We start from the raw sequence: 17,840 nt of genomic DNA, 5'->3' as shown, positions 1-17,840 counted from the left end.
CTAATTTTGTATTCCCGAAGAACCTTTTAACGATAAAATCTTTTTCATTTTTATTTATTTCAATATGAGTAAATAATTGATTTGTTTTCTCGGAAAGTATTTTCAAACACCATTAGAAATTTATAGAAAAATAGAACAATATTTTTTAACTTACTAACATACAACATACGTTTCATAAATTTTACGGAATGAAGATCTTATTAAGCTCATTGCAGAGGTATCGCCTCATAATATTTCTGCAAGATCTTCGCATTCGTCCCTAATTATATTTAGAGCCTTTAACTCCTTATACAATTCTTTTTCGTTCTTGTGGTTGTGTTCAACATAATTCTTGGCAAGTAAGCAGTTACAAGCTGTTAGCACACTTACTCTTGCCTTGCAAGGTTTATTCCTGTACTCTTATTTACTTGTACTATTGTATACCGATTTTTTGACATTCGGAACCAAAAAAAGTCATTCTGAACCCAGTTTCAATTCCAAAATTAATTTTTATTCTTTACAACTTTCTTTACACTGATATCACATTTTTTTGTGAATGATAAATACAAGTTGTTAATATATCGGAACATAATTTGCAGATTAATTTACGTTTTCTTTATAAATTAAAAAATGAAATTATCCCCCAAAATTTATATTGGGGACTTATTTCATAATGATTAAAATAATCCCCCAATTAAAAAAATTAAATAATACCCCAAAAAATTAAATAACTCCCCAAAAATAGTTGTTGTTGCTATCTGTACTGATTTTTGTTATTTCATTTTATTTTTGGGGGATTATTTCGTGGGGGTTATTTCATGCCGCCTGTAGTATTCGTACTATTGAATTTAATAGTGAAGTGTTATGCAGAGTGTGCCAATCGTCCACCTGCAATGACATTCCCGTGTTAAATTCACCAGTCAATAGCGTTGCGAGTGGGTTGAAAATTCACTAGTGGTAGTTACCAGTGCCTAACTAATTCGACATAGCGGAACTAGTTCAATGAACTGCAGGGATGAAATAAAGACAGTATACTCTGCAATATATTGCAACAGTTTGTATGTATATTTCATAAAATAATGAAAAAGGAAATGTATGTAATTAGTAAAAAAATACTATTTCAAAAATACATTAGTTGGATTATATTAGGGATGCCAAACGGGATGCCAAAAAATCCCGGGATTCGGGATTTTAGAAATGTAAATCCCGGGATTTCGGCATTTTTCGGGACTTCGGGATTTTAGTCAAAAAACATCAAGTTCAACAATAAAAACTATTTATTTCGTTAATACACTAAGTAAAAATATAACAAAGCAAACACTAATGTATTGAATTAAAATATATTTGACACAAAAAATATTTCATATTTATAACCGTATTCTGAACTTTAAAAGAGTGAGAAATCCATAACAACACTGAAAATTTAAAATATAAAAGTATTGTTTTATTTTATAACAAAAAATTTCCGTCTGTCTATTTAAAACACGATAGCCAGCTGCCAAAACTTTTCCGCAAATACTCTCTGTTGATAAGGTTTGTTTTGGATTGAAAATGGTTCATGATTTCCCCTATTCCCATACTGTTTGAGAAGTCATAAATATATTTATTATGCGGCAATCCTTATAAAATTTTGCACAGAATAAGTTCTAAGTACTAGTATTGCGGAAACCGGGCTACATTTGTCCCTAGTCCCCATACATGGTCCCCTTCAGAAAATCAGTTTAACATTCATAATTGTCTAATAATAATTAATATCGTGATAAAATTTAATAAATAAGTTGTATATGAAAATAAATCCTTCTACCAACTTTTGTGAGGACCAGTCCATAATAATGTAACGTATATATCAGAAAAATATTCTATTTTAAAAAAATAATTTGTATATAATGATAATAACATAAATTTCGATATCAGTCATTCATTCATTCATAAATACTGATTCAAGTCTCCATAGAAGGCCAAAACTACATATTGATGGTGGGTATACAAGATTCGCCACAGCCGAATATAACACTTGTTTTATATTAAAATTATAAGGGATCGGGATCGAATTGCGGGATTGGCATCCCTAGATTATATATACCAAAAACCAGAATTAACACAATACAAAGTACTGATATTCTTAATTAAATTAGCAATATTATTTCAATCACTTATTTTTAGAAAACTGATTTCTTATACTCTTTTTTACATCACAGAACATTTGTCCTGTTGTGGGTTTTTCGCTGTTTTTTGAAATGACAGTTTTACGCTATTTTTTATTTTGTAAAACAATAAAATCTTATTCCTAAAATTTAGAAATTCCTTTTATATATTGTTAGATCATACAATAATTAAGTTAATGTTGAAAATATTTTTATACAAATTGTATCACAAAACTATTTTTCTTTCGTATTTTTAGGAGAAATTTTGTTGATCATATTGTTACGTTTTAACCTTTTCAAAACGCTGGTTTATTACCTTTAAATAAACCGGATACTTTTGATTGCAAATAAAAGCCGTTTAGTAGTTTAAAAATTGTAACAACTCTTTATTTCTTTAAAATGTACAACAACAACAGAATTAAATAGCCACTCAATGTTTTTTATACACGTTTATAAATTCTCAGAAATACAGACACAATTTATAATGTACACGAATTTACTTGAAAAACACAACACACTTTAAGGAACTTAGTTGATGTTTATTCGAAAAGCGTCTCTGATAAACTCACTAACGACTGCAACCTCTGCCACTATTTATAACACTGCCATCTGCACTCTAGATTGCTCTTTAACTGTCAAAGTTCGAATATTCTAGATCATACGCCATCTGTGGTGTACTTTCTACAATGTTCTTTAACTGAATATTCGAAATCGAATACAGCGTTGCCAACTTACAATCAAATCAACTGAAAGCTTTTATTTAATAATGCCCACAGATATGTTACAGTTTTACAGCACTGTTATTTGAAAGCATTATGCTACTTTTAAATCAGCCGTTTGAATTCAAGTACAATTTCGTAACACTGCCCCCCGCTTAAGCCTGTTCGTCCCGAATAGGCATAGATTCACTTCTCCCATAGGCGGCTAGTCGTTCTAGATGTACGACCTTCATTTTAGATCTCGGGCTCTTTTCTTTCTGTATTCTGTACACCACGTCGTTTAATTTCTTAATCACCTTGTATGGTCCATCCCAATGGGTTTGTAGTTTGGGAGACAGTCCTTTCTTGCGTTGTGGGTTATACAGCAGTACATGTTGGCCTTCATTAAATCCCTCAGAATTCGCTGCTCGATCGTATCTGGCTTTCATTTTGTCGCTGGTCATTTTTATTCGTCTGCGTACGAATTCGTGAAGTTCGTTAAGGTCATCTTGCTCTTGGGAAGTGTTTTCATTATTTGATGAGGGCTTAATACCGAATTCTAAATCACCAGGCAACTTGAGTTCTGTCCCGAAGACAATTTTTGCAGGTGTTCGAGAGGTCGAGTCATGAACAGCTGACCTGTATGCCAATAGAAATTTTGGTATGTGTTCATACCAGTCCTTCTGGTGTGCACGGATGCAGTGGCGTTGTTCTGGTTTTTCTTATTCCGTATAAATTGCAAATTTCCTTGAATACGGCGGATTCAAAATTTCTACCCTGATCCGAGTGCAACTCCAGTGGAACACCATACCGACACACCCAGTTGTTCACAAATACGCGTATAACCATTTTAGCTTCCTGATTGGGTATTGCATATACCTCTGGCCATTTGCTGAAATAATCCATAACCACTAGAACGTAACGGTTTCCAGCATCACTGACAGGGAAAGGGCCTGCTACATCCATCGCAATCCGCTAGAATGGCGCACCTGAGTTATACTCAGCGTTTAAAAAGCTACGATAACTAACAAATTTTTAACTGTTGCTACAACTACTGCTTCAAAAAAGTGTATGTAGCGGTAGCGGTAGCAGTAGCATTTGTTTTTTTTCGTTTTCTTTAAAATATAAAACTCTTAACAGAGCAGTAGTAATAAAACATGAATTGTAAATGGAGTAGTAGCATAAAAATACAAATCATTGCTACTGCTCTATATCGAGTTTTAATTTTTAAGGTAGCAGTAAAGTAGCAGTTGATGCAGCAGTTAAGGAAGCAATAAAAGTAGTCAAAAAAGAAAATCTTCACTCATAACACCAAAATTGACAGAATTAAACACTGTGTGTTGTTTTTGTTTTGAGAGAGTTTGAAAGAATTATTCGTTTTTAATCGTCTCAGATGTTCGTGTTGCTAACAGAAAGGTCGTGTTTTCTGTGTGTATAACAAAAAAGCCGAACTTTTGTTTACAACACGACCAACTTACACAAATATACATTCACAACAACAACACATAATATGCTTTTTTGGCTGAAGATTTTTATTTTTGACTTATTTTATTGCTACCTCAACTGCTACTCCAACTGCTACTTAACTGCTACTTCTTCTACTACCTCAACTGCTACTTCTATTACTACTAAATTTTAAAAGTAGCAGAATTAATAAAAAAATAATGACTGCTACATCAAAACTTTTTCTTTTTTAAGGTAGCTTTTTTAAAGTAGCAATAAAAATAATGACTGCTACATCAAAACTTTTTCTTTTTTAAGGTAGCAATAGAAAATAAATTACTCTGCTACTTTTAAATTTTTCTTTTATTAGTACTACTACAACTACTGCTACCAAAATGTGAAGGTAGCAGTAGTAGTAGTAATTATTGACTCCGAGTTTTTATTAATTTTTTAACTAGACTACTTGTGTTTTTTCGTTGCTACTGCTACTTGTAGTCTAGTTTTTTAAACACTGGTTATACTGCTGAAGTTGTCCACGACTTCTTCTTACTGGGCCCTTCGCTGCTATGCATTGTGGACAATTGGCTACCCAATCGGCTACTGCTTGTTGACAACCCACCCAATAAAAACGTTGTTTTAGCTTCTCTAAGGTTTTAGTCACACCAAGATGACCACCACTGGTCCCATCATGAAACTCTTTCATTACTTCGTTTATTTTAGAGGATGGTACCACAATTAGATTTGTCACTGTTTTACCGTCAGCACTTTCCCATATGCGGTATAAGCAGCCATTTAACAATTGTAGACTATTCCATAGGGCCCAATATGATTTCATCAGAGGACTTTCGGCCGATATTTCATTGCGGGCTGGCCTTCTGCCTTCTTCTTTTGCCGATATTATTTTTGATAGTATGGGGTCAATTCTCTGCAATACAGACCAATCTGCACTGGACTCTATATGCATTAGTCGAACGTCAATGACACATTCCTTTTCCTCGGCTTTTGCGCAATGCTTGCATTCCAGGTTGCAAGGCCGTCTTTAAAGCGCGTCCGCATTGCCATGTTTCAAACCCTTCCGGTGTTCGATGCTAAAGTCATAGCTCTGAAGCCGCTCAATACAACGAGCCAGTTGCCCTTCAGGTTGTTTAAATTGCAACAACCACCTGAGGGCAGAATGATCGGTTCTCAGTTGGAAGTGCTGACCATACAAATAATTGTGGAAATGCTTCACACACTCTAATACTGCCAGGAGTTTACGTCGCGTTACGTAGTAATTTCTCTCAGGCTTGGAAAGTATTTGGCTGTAGTAGTCTATGACCTTTTCCGTCCCGTTGATCACCTGCGAAAGCACACCGCCTATTCCGTATCCACTCGCATCGCTGTCTAGCACAAACTTCTCCCCTGGAATGGGATATGCCAAAATTGGTGCTGTACAAAACAATTCCTTTAACTGAAGGAATGCCTTTTCTTGAGATTCACTCCACAGGAACGCTCGCGACTTCTGCGGTAGCTCATGTAGGCTTGCGGCAACACTGGCAAAATTCGGTACAAATCGTCGGTAGTACGTGCAAAGGCCTAGAAAACTGCGCAATTCGTGAAGATTTCTCGAACGAGGCCAGTCCTTTACGGCTCGTATTTTATCCTCATCTGTTGATATGCCGTCTGCTGTTACGCGATGCCCTAAATACTTAACTTCTTTCTGGAACAATGAAAGATAGCAACTGCTATTCGTTTAAGGACTTCTTCAAGGTTTTTCAAGTGTTCATCGAAAGACTTCCCCATGACAATTATGTCATCGAGGTACACCAAGCATGTCTTCCAGTGAAGTCCTTTCAACACATGTTCCATTAAACGCTCGAATGTGGCTGGAGCATTGCAGAGTCCAAAAGGCATCACATTAAACTGCCATTATCCATCTCTAGCACTAAACGCAGTTTTCTCTTTGTCTTTTTCTGCAATCTCTACCTGCCAATAACCATTTTGCAAGTCCAATGTGGAGAACCATTTTGTTCCAGCTAATGTATCCAGGGTGTCGTCAATTCTTGGTAGCGGGTAGCTGTCTTTTTTGGTAACGTCGTTCAGCTTTCTATAATCGACGCAAAACCTAGTGCTGCCGTCTTTCTTTTTAACTAACACAACAGGCGAGCTCCAAGGACTTGAAGATGGTTCGATTACTCCATCCCGCTCCATTTTGTTAACCAACTCCTTCACCTCACTTCGTTTTGCTAGAGGAATACTTCTGGGCGCCTGCTTTATGGGCCTCGCTTCGCCAGTATTTGTTTGATGCTTTACAATTGCCGTTCTACCATGGCTTTGACTTTTTAAGGCGAAGACCGAGGTATGTTTCTTCAGAAGCTGTTTGGCCTTATTTCTATCGGGCGGCGCTAATCCTCCTACCGATTTCCCCACATATTCCGCTAGTAGCTCGTGTTCCTTGGTGGATTTATTGGCATGTTCCGGGTTTTTCTCGCAATTGATTACTGCCTCTGCTGAAGTGCATCGACCTATTTCGGAATTTGGCTTAACGACTTTTTCAGAGCTGGACAGGTTAAGCACTCTTACAGGAACTATTTTGTTGTTGCAGGGTTTAACGAGGGCTTTTGCTGTTATAAGATCACTTTTTATTTCTGCTGGTTCTACCACCCACAAACTGTTGTCCTCACAATCTCCCTCCATACAGGCCCATAATAAAGTTTCTGACTGTGGTGGTATTCTCTGATCCTCGACGGTAACTAGCTTTCTTACTTGAGTCCTATTTTCATATCCGACGTCAAGGGGTATTTCCACATTTCGCCAAATCATAACAATATCGGCAACAATAAATACATGATTGACGCTAACATTGGCAATGGTTACTTTCACATTTACTTTACCATAGACAGTGGCTGGCTCCCCAGTAGCTGTGCGCAGACTTACCCCACGTAATGGTTCAATTGTGTTTTTGACAAAATCGGGCTTGACTATGGACTGCGACGCTCCTGTGTCTATAGTAAAAATGTGCTTCTGACCGTTGATGTATCCACTAGCCGTAAGATTGCTATTTTTCTGCTGCATTACTGATATGGAGATTGTGGGGCCCTCAGATGTGGGAGCTAGCTCTTGCCCCATAGTGCTAGCTCGTTTTAGTTTAAAGGTGATTCTTGTGACGATTGATGATTTGACGGCTGGTTGTTTCTTGGATGCGAAACAGATCTGGTTCGTTTTCTCGGTGCTTTGCAGTTTCGCTGAATATGACCAGATTTACCGCAATTATAACATTTTACCCTGGCTTTGCTATGCTTATCATTAAACGCCTCCAAGACCTTTTTTAATTCGTCGACTATATTTCTCTCGTCTTCAGCAACAACCTCGATATTGCGCACCTTGCATATTTGCGGCTTTGAAATTATTTTCGCCGTTTCTTGCGCCAGTGCAAATGAGACTGTTTCAGCAAATGATGGTTTAGGTGTAGCACAAACCGCATGTTTTATTTCAGGATCGCGAATGCCATTGACGAATGCCTCTATCTTGATATGGTCCAAAAATGGGTTGTTCTCCCCTGGATAAGTGAGCTGTAGCAAACGCTCGATTTCCAACGCAAAATCTTGTAGCGTCTCATTGGGTTTCTGCACTCTACCACGCAATTCCATTCGGTATAATTCTTTTTTATGTTCGCCACCGTACTTACGTTGTAGCGCCTCCATTATGTCATCATAACAATTTCTGTTGCTTGCTGGCACGCTTTCAAGAACTACTGCGGCATTCCCTTTTAAGGCCAATATCAATTCTATAGCTTTTTCTTCATTGTTCCACATGTTTCTAATGGCAACTGTATCAAACTGGAACTTGAAAACATTAAATGGTGTGCTGCCATCAAAACTAGGGGCCTTTATTCTGCTAGATGCTTCTGAAATAACTCGCACCGGTCCATCTTGGCATTGAAGATTATTAACTTTTATTTCTAGGTCATGCAGTTTTTGATCAACACAATTTTCTAAATCTGACACCTTTTTGTCAATACCATCCACTCTGCTGTTAAAAGCTTCAGACATTTCCTGAATTTTCTCTTCTGCGACTCTAGATGATTCTTGAAATTTCGCTTCCATTTCAGCTAGGAGTTTCTCGTTGTTGACTTGAACTTCAGCTAATAATTTTTCATTGTTGACTCTAGAAGTTTCTTGAACTTCAGCTAACAGCTTCTCGTTGTTTACTTGAGTTTTTTCTAAGATGGTTCTAGAATTTTCGTTCAATTTCGCTTCCAGGTTCTCGTTGTTTACTTTAGAAGTTTCTTGAACTTCTTTAAATTTCTCCATCATAACAGCAAACATTGTGGATAAATCCATGCTGTTTGTTGTTGCACGGGTAGAAACTTCCATTTCTTCCTTATACTCAAATTCGTAAGCACCGATGTCAATATCACGCCGCTTGAATTCGTCTATCAGCCTCTTCTGCAATTCTGCCTTGTTACCTGCTGTTGGTAGCTCTAACTTACTCAATTCTTTCTTGAGTTGTTCAACTTTTAGTTCCTCAAACTTCATGCTTATTAATTTGCAATCCCACTTCTGACACCAATTGTTACGTTTTAACCTTTTCAAAACGCTGGTTTATTTCCTTTAAATAAACCGGATACTTTTGATTGCAAATAAAAGCCGTTTAGTAGTTTGAAAATTGTAACAACTCTTTATTTCTTTAAAATGTACAACAACAACAAAATTAAATAGCCACTCAATGTTTTTTATACACGTTTATAAATTCTCAGAAATACACACACAATTTATAATGTACACGAATTTACTTGAAAAACACAACACACTTTAAGGAACTTAGTTGATGTTTATTCGAAAAGCGTCTCTGATAAACTAACTAACGACTGCAACCTCTGCCACTATTTATAACACTGCCATCTGCACTCTAGATTGCTCTTTAACTGTCAAAGTTCGAATATTCTAGATCATACGCCATCTGTGGTGTACTTTCTACAATGTTCTTTAACTGAATATTCGAAATCGAATACAGCGTTGCCAACTTACAATCAAATCAACTGAAAGCTTTTATTTAATAATGCCCACAGATGTGTTACAGTTTTAAAGCACTGTTATTTGAAAGCATTATGCTACTTTTAAATCAGCCGTTAAAATCGTTATATTTGAATTCAAGTACAATTTCGTAACAATATATAAATTTTAAAAATCAGATAAATCCAAACTGTTTTGTTTGCTCTAAATGATTAAAGTCTCTCCACAATTTTTGATTTTACAAACAAAAGATAAAGCAAATATCCCCTAATAACATTTTAAAATTTGTTCCCATATTTTTACAAAAAGTACACTATAAATTTTTCAATTCTTAAAAATTGTATATGTACATTTTTGAAAAGAAGACACAATTTCCTATACGTTGCATATAATATCACTAGTCAAATTTATGGATTCAAATTCAACAACAAACAGAAAATTTACAGAATCTTGACAGATTGCAGTTGGGAGCCTGCTGACTTCAATGTGTTTAATGTGGTGGAAATTAATGAAGAATACAGGGGGGGTTACTCCCTAATTCGATTCGAATGGAAATATTTTCGAATTACAATGTATTTAGCACACATTTTCGAACATTTTCGTTTTTGGATTGAGTTACGCAGTAACCCGCCGAATACATCTGTTAAAAAATTTATATTTTTCTTTTCTAAAACTTTTAAAAATTTACTTTAATTACTGTTTTAAGTACTACTGTTACCATAACTTGTAATAATCTATATATAAAAATGAAATGGTCTATGTATGTGAGAACGGCTGGAGCGATTTGGCTGATTTTTTTTTATTCGATTCGAAATTTTCAGGAGATGGTTTGTAAAGAAAAAAATTCAAAAATTCCGGGTAAATCTCGGAATTTTTTTTTTTGAGTCCAGTCCAGTAATAAAAATCTTAGATATTTATTTGCAAATAAATAAGAACAGGTAGGTGTATGTAGGTTGGAGAAACTTGAGGAACTAACATTAGTAAATACTACCGGGCGAAGCCGGGGCGGTCAACTAGTTTAAAATAAATATCAAAATATAGAAAAGTAGAATGATACAATTTCTTGGTAGGCTATAGTGAGCTGTAAAACTCGTTCGATGATATATGGTTTTTAGCAAAACTCGTTTGTTTCGAAAATTTGTTGCAAAACTCGTTCGTTCCAAACTATTATCTATTATTTCTCTATGTTGCAGTTTATTTAAATTGTTCAACTGTTGAGTTTTAGCAAAGAATATAAATCATATAGAAGGCGCATGTGAATGAAAACCAAAATATTTTTGAAAAAATCATGATGCGGGCGGGAAGACAAAAGGGAAAGAAGCACAAAAAAGAGCGTAACAATGCTCACGTTCTCTCGTTGTTTATGAGATCTTTATTTTTTATATGAGATCAATTTTGTTATTCGATTACTGTAAAATTTTGCATTTGCAATGTGTTTTATTGTTGTACAGATAAAACTATATCGATTTGCACCGAAATTCAGATGCTGTTTTTATCTAAAATTAAAAATTTATAGGAATAAAAAAATTACCAAAATAAACTGCCTTGTTCATAAAAAATATGTTATGTTTATTAAAGCGGCATGGACACACAATTCTTTTGGGGTCTTTTGTCAAACCATGTTGTATATTTATTTCACAGCTGTGCAGTATAAATACAGTAGTTTTGATTTACCTGCCTTTCACTTAAGAGCATTTTGCATATAAGTGCACAAAACTTGTGTTTTGTATATTTATTTATCAAACTCTATACAAATTCGTTAATTTAAGTGCATTGTTCATACCTGCACATTTAAGATAAGTGCATAATACTTTTGGAAGCTATAACTGGTTTTCATGAAAAAAAAAATTCATTTAGCTGCTTAATATAAAATTAAATCAAAACAAAATAAGAAAAATACGATTTTGAATAAAAAATTGTGTTGTAAACATTTTAATAATTTTAAAAGTAGCTAAAAGACCAAATTTGTCGTTATTTTTAAAGGGAAACATCACAAAACTTCATGTAAATTATTTGCCGTTAGCTGCTTTTTTGGGCAGTAAACTTAAATGCACTTACCAGCATCAATAAGCAGGTAAGTTAACTGATGTTAACTGTAATTTTAGCTTATCTGCACAAAATATCGTGCAAAGTTGGTTGTGCAGGAAAGTCAAAATTACTGTATTTTTATTAAAGATATTTAAAAAGAGATTAAAATAAAACATATTATTATTCCTGCTTAAGGAATTTTGTTTGGTTTTTATTTAATCATGTTGCTTGGAAATGAAATAAATTTGGTTCTCATATATATCGGCTACAGACGAGTTGTTATTGTTGCCTCCTTTTTGCCGTAATACAGAAAACGCGTTTTCTAATTTGTCCTGATTAAGGGATTTTTGTTATTAAGAAATATACATTACCACCTTTTTAAAATATAATCCGTTAACATAAGAACTGATTTAAAAGTGAGCTTCATTCATATTTAAAACGAAAACACGATTCTTTTGACCCACAAACTCCACTTTTTCTAAATATTCCAGATCTGTAGCAATTATCACCATAAAAAGCGGCACTATTAAGACATTTGAAAATCTTGTAAATTTTTTCCACAAGGCCAATTCTGTGGAATTTATTTAAAATTTTGTGGTTTCGGAAATAGTTTTGATAGCAGCCGCAACAGTTCTGCTGAAAATTTGTGTTGCTAATTTTACACACATTTTTTCAAAAGTGTTGGGGTAAATGTATTTCCGTGTTATTTTTGAACACATTTTTGTTTTTGCACTTGCTTCCATTTCATACAATTCCTTAATTATTTGAAAGCTGACTGTTCCATCCGGTGATTTTATGTCACACTTTAATCACCCATTCCACAAAGACTTAATTAAATGTGGGAAATCGTACGTGCAAAAAACTTTTTGATCACTAGTTTCAAAAAACGACTTTAAGGTTGGAAAAACATTTTTGGTTGGTCGAGCCTTGATCACATACAAGGACACGAATGTTTATTCCCATGCTTTTCAAAATATTAATATTTTCTTTAACAATTTCACTTAAAGTATCCGCAGATAAGCCGTTGTGGGATATAAAATAGTTAAGAATGATTGCAAAATTAGAAACCATAGATTTAATCATAAATACACACACATTGGTGCTTGCTATATTTTTTTCTGTACTGATCTACAAGCAGAATTTGTTTTTCGCAATTTGTACAGGAGGGGACTTCGACATTTTTTTCCCAACATATGAACTTGCAAAATAATTTTCTCATATATAAAGATTTTGTCCAAGTATCATGTCCGACGAAGGAAATGTTTTTATTTATCGCGTTATTATATACTTTTTATAATTTCTCGACACACGGTACGTAATATTTCACTGCAGCTTTGAAACGGAAATATTTTATTAAAAAAAATATTGTGTAATATATAAAATATCAATATCATATGGCTGTAAAATTATTTAAAAAATTAATTTTCATTGAAAATGTTGAAAAAACCTTTTGTTTATGATGGGGTTTCGCGCGTTTTGTTACCTAGAAGAATTATTTAAAAATATACCTCATATAACGAGCGATTTTAGCATTTCACCTTCTCATATGTAACATTAAATAGCTTAAATATTTTTTTATTTTTTCCTTTAGGTGGTAATAATAGGAAGTGGAGCTGATGAGTTATTTGGAGGCTATGTACGACATAAAAACGCATATATTCGTTATACTGGGACAGAAGAGGAGAAACAACAAAATCTTCTTAGAGAATTAGAGAAAGATTGGAATAGAATTCCATCACGAAATTTGGCAAGAGACGATCGTGTAATATCTGATAATGGAAAAACACCTAGAGCTCCTTTTATTGAAGAACACCTTGTTAGTTTCATCCGTTCATTAACCCCTAACCAAAGATGTTGCTTTTTATTGGAAGACGGCATTGGCGATAAATTATTTTTAAGACTGTATGGATATTATATTGGTTTAAAAAATTCAGCATTTTTAAAGAAGAGAGCCATTCAATTTGGTTCTAGGATTGCCAACAAAAAACAAAATGCTGCAGATCGCTCCTCGTACATGGTAAATAATTCCGCATATTAAAAACAAACATACATACAAGCATAACTTTCTTTTATTCCAGTAAATTATTATCCTATGATTTTTTTAATAACAATAAGGAAACAATTCCGAGGGATTTACCTGCAATTTGGATTCATTTCCAATAAATAATCTTATTAAATAAATTAGATTTTTCTCAAAAATGTACAAATTTGTTTAAACATTCTTTAATAAAACAATACGTATACAATATTAAAATAAATTGCTTTTATCATAATTGCATCAATGATCACCAGGAAAGAAATGTGGATATTCCTTAAAACTAATTTAAGTTGGATTTTAAAGATACGAGGTTATATGCCGTTCACAACAACCGCAAATCCTGATTATTTTTCAAGTTTTTATTTATTTCAATGATAGCCATAAGATCAATTGACTACAGATAATTCTTATAATATGACATATGTATGTAATTCATTTTAATTTCACTTTTTACAAAATTAGCCGCCAAAAAATATCTATACAAACAGAACTAAATTTTAAAAATTTTATTTTAAAACAAGAAGAAAAATGATTAGGTGATAATCAGCAATAACCATTTAATATTTTTTAATTTAAAAAAAAATTCAGAATCTGGCACATTATGCGTAATTTTGCATCCATCAATTGGACATCAAGTTGATTTTTTATTTGAAATTTATCAGGCCTGTCACAGAATTCCATTCCGATCGAAAGTGGAATTAAGTCCGTATTTTACTTCTTCAGAAAAAGTAAAACGAAATTTTTTCGGAATGAAACCACTTTTACTTTTGAAAATGGAATTGATGTTTTTTATTATTTAACATGAAATAAAACTTAACATCTAATATGAACAATTTGAACACTTTTTTTATGATTATATTGTATATTATGCAATTTTTTTAAATATTTATGTATTTTAGAAATTAACAAGTTGATGGCTTAGTTGTATCCAAAGATTTTGCTGAAACAATTTTAGAAAATGTGTTTTTGTGATTCTAATGAAGAAACTTCAACTTATTTAGACGTTATAACTCTTTCAACATTTCAGAGTGCTTTAGAAAATCGGGAACATACAGACAAAAATACAAACATATCATCAAAGAAGCTACCTTGCCGAACACCATCTCCAGGCCCAAAACATAAAAGACCACGAACTCCTTGCAATCCTCATACACCATCAACACCTGATTTAAATAAACTTCTGGCAGAAGAAAACAGTTATTTAAAATCTATAGTTAAATTAATGGAAGAACAACGCGATGAAATAAGATGCCAAAATCAAAAATTAGACAGGCTATGCAATATCCTGGGAAATAATTTTACTGCCAGAAAAATAAATGATAAGGAAACTCAAAAACTGTTAAAGAAGAAAAACTAATTAAAATTATTAGAAATAGAATCTTTAAAACTTGAAATAGAACGCACAAAATCAATGTGTCAATAATTCCTTATATCTTCTAAATTCTAAATGATCTTATTTTAAACTACATATGGATTCCAAAACTGTTCCTTTAAATAGTATTTTTTATTTAATTTAAAATAATAAAAAAGAAAATATACTTGAATTGTTTTAAACACTGTTTGTTAATTCAATTGAGCAGCAATATTGTGTGATTTAAACTACTTCGAATTCGAAATCCAACATTTTAATTTCAGATGAGAAGTTAATAACGAATGCACATTAGGTTGGCTACCAAAACTTCAAATGGAAATATTGGCCTTTTTAATGCCATTTTGTTTTTGGTAAATATTAAATTCCGTTTGGCAGCGGCAGTCAAAGACATTGCATAGTAATCACTTAATAAATTTTGTTGAAAAGCCTATATTGCTTTCAAAGATTCAATTGCTTGTTTAAATAATTTCGCGAGTTATAAAGAAGAAAGTGAAAATATAGAACAATATTTATTTATTTTATTTATTCAAGATTGTATACAAAGCCATTATAGGCCAAAATATAAATATGTATTACATAGTAATAAAAATCCTGAGATATAAACTATACTTAGTAAATAACAATTAAATAAATGGTCGTATTACATTCATACAAACAAAATTAGCTCCCCAGCCAAATATATAATAAAAAGTAAAATATTTAGAAAAATATATAAGAAAAATACAGTCCCAATTAGCGGAAATTCCTGCTTAAACCAAAACCAAAGAAATATAAGGACAATAAGTTTAAATAGGTAAGTAAGATGTCATAAAGTAATTAATCTAGGGTACCAAAGTAATTCAGAAGTTTAAGACGAAAAACATTGTTGGATTGTGAAAATTTACGAAGCTCATAAGGCAAGCAATTCCAGCAGCGAGCAATCCTAACTAAAAAGGATCTCTCAAAAAGATTCTAGGAATAAAAACCTGAGGATTTCTAGCAGATCTCAAAAAGAAAAATTTATTACATAAGGTGGAAGGAAATCTCCTACTAATAACATTATGAAACAAAGCTAAATTTCTATATTTAATAAAATTAAAAAATGAACAACCAAGAAATTTGTGTACATAAGAAGAAATATGATCCCTAATCCGAACGTTGTAAGCAAACCTCACAATTGTATGAACAGTTCGTCGCAACCTATTTAAGATAAAACCTGAAGATCCAGATACCACCCAAGACAATATAAAATCTGAGGCATTAAAAGAGCATGGTCCAATCTCACCCTGATGCGTAAAGGTAAATACATATTAGTTGAGTAAATTCTTCGAAGTGTACCCCAGATCCTACCAGAAATCAAGTCAACATGACTCCCAAACAAAAGTTCACTATCAATAACAACACCCAAACACTTGTGCCGGCAAACAAATTCAATAGCACTATCGCCAAGATATTAAGTAATTGTTTTTTTTTTAAATTAGAAAGATTAGTTTAACTTGCTTGAAATAAAACCACTTTTTTAACATAACCTTAAAAGTGCTGCGATTGTTTTCAAAATGTAAATTTGTGAAAGCTTTTAAAATTTCGGCTCAGATCGGCAGTTTGAATGCAATCAGAAATGAATATATTGAAATGTTGTAAACCAATTTTCATTTACATTCAATAGCCATTTTTATACGTTTTCGAATAATACTATATTTTTAGGTTATTGTTTGAAATTTGGCTTATTCAAAAAAAAGAAAAAATTTATGCCGTTTTCAAACATGTAGTTGACAAAATTTAAGAACATATTTTCAGATGAAGTGGAGAAGCATAAAACGCAAACAATACATTTTTATACCCTACACCACCATAGAGCGTTTGTGCAGATCCATTCACAAGGCCTCTGTTGATTTAAGCCCTGTGAGATCTGACTGACTATGGCGGATAATGCTGTGGTGGAGCTGTGCATCTTACGGAATCCATGCTGGTAGTTGATGGTTCAGCTGGGAGAGGAGAAGAGCTTCGAGTGTGTACGCTACAGGTGACAAGAGGGAAATCGGCATGTACGATTGTCCGTCACTCGTGATTTTCTCAGGTTTCAACACTGGGATCACTCGACCCATTATTCCAGACATATTATTAAGCTCGTTACTGACAGGTTTAAAACCATTGTCAGGTACTCGACTCCTCGCTCGCCTAGGTGTTTTAGCATCAGCATGGATATTCCGTCAGGTCCTATTGCCTTTGAAAGCTTAACTGTGTTGATGGCGTCTGTAACTTCAGTTGGTGTTGTGGTGTGTTCGAGACTGTTAGATTATGTAGTTTGCGGACAATACTTCTTTTCGCCTTGTCTCTCTCGGGGTGCTCAATAAATTGTAGGCAAAAAGCACGAGCGCAGCGTTTAGGGTCGGATATGGTGGTGTCTGCAAACTTAATCGCGACTATATCATCCTTCTTTGTCAGTTTGGAGAATGACCCAACTGTAGACCACAACTTTCTAACTCTAGAACCTCATTTACGTAGCGTTTACACATGCAAGTAACAGTGGCAAAAACTCAACACATTCATACTTTTCACTAACACAATTGTGTAAATTTACACATGCATAGTGATTGTGTTAGTGCAAACGTACCCAGCGGCGAAATGTTTGAGGCCTTCAGCTATAAGACCTTCCTAGACCTTTTTTTAGATCCAGTACTCATGCTCGCTTGCCTTCTCAGGAAGACCTTATGGAAGGCCTACCAGCTCCCTTCTTTCTGTTGCTACAAACGTAGTACAAGCACAAAATACCGTTAAAAAATCACATTCCAAAGACAAAACAACAAATACAAAAAATGCAAAAAGTGTAAAGAAAAAAAGAAGTAAACTTTTAACAGTTTTGCTTAAATTCTTTGACAAAGCAGTTGTGCGTTGTGTAAATTTTTTAAATTATTCATGTTTTTTATTATAAAAAAATTAAAATAAATAGATGATCGCTTAGGGCGGGTAACTTATTAAATTTTAAACATAGTTTAGGCTTAATCAAAGACAACATTTATTTAACAATATTCCAACAACAGGCCTGCTATCAGGCCTGTTGAAGAAGGCCTATTATCAGGCCTGTTGAAGAAGGCCTACTATCAGGCCTGTTGAAGAAGGTAAAGCAGAAGGCCTTTGCTGGCTAGGACATCATGTGTAAAAAAT

At 33.6% G+C, this 17,840-nt stretch overlaps 1 protein-coding gene across 1 annotated transcript in view; it reads left to right on the top strand.

Annotated features, from left to right (window-relative positions):
* The window catches only part of LOC135958838 (asparagine synthetase domain-containing protein CG17486), a 74,779-nt gene extending 61,235 nt beyond the window's left edge, over positions 1-13,544 (top strand). Inside the window, exons 6-7 of the mRNA XM_065509755.1 lie at positions 12,878-13,303; positions 13,365-13,544. Coding sequence (XP_065365827.1) covers positions 12,878-13,303; positions 13,365-13,367 — 429 coding nt within the window. The 3' untranslated portion in view covers positions 13,368-13,544. The remainder of the gene's footprint in view (positions 1-12,877; positions 13,304-13,364) is intronic.
* The last annotated feature ends 4,296 nt before the right edge of the window (positions 13,545-17,840 follow it).

Source organism: Calliphora vicina, chromosome 4 (assembly GCF_958450345.1).
Source record: "Calliphora vicina chromosome 4, idCalVici1.1, whole genome shotgun sequence".
Taxonomy (NCBI): Eukaryota; Metazoa; Arthropoda; class Insecta; order Diptera; family Calliphoridae; genus Calliphora; species Calliphora vicina.
This window is presented reverse-complemented; position numbering and strand designations above follow the sequence as displayed.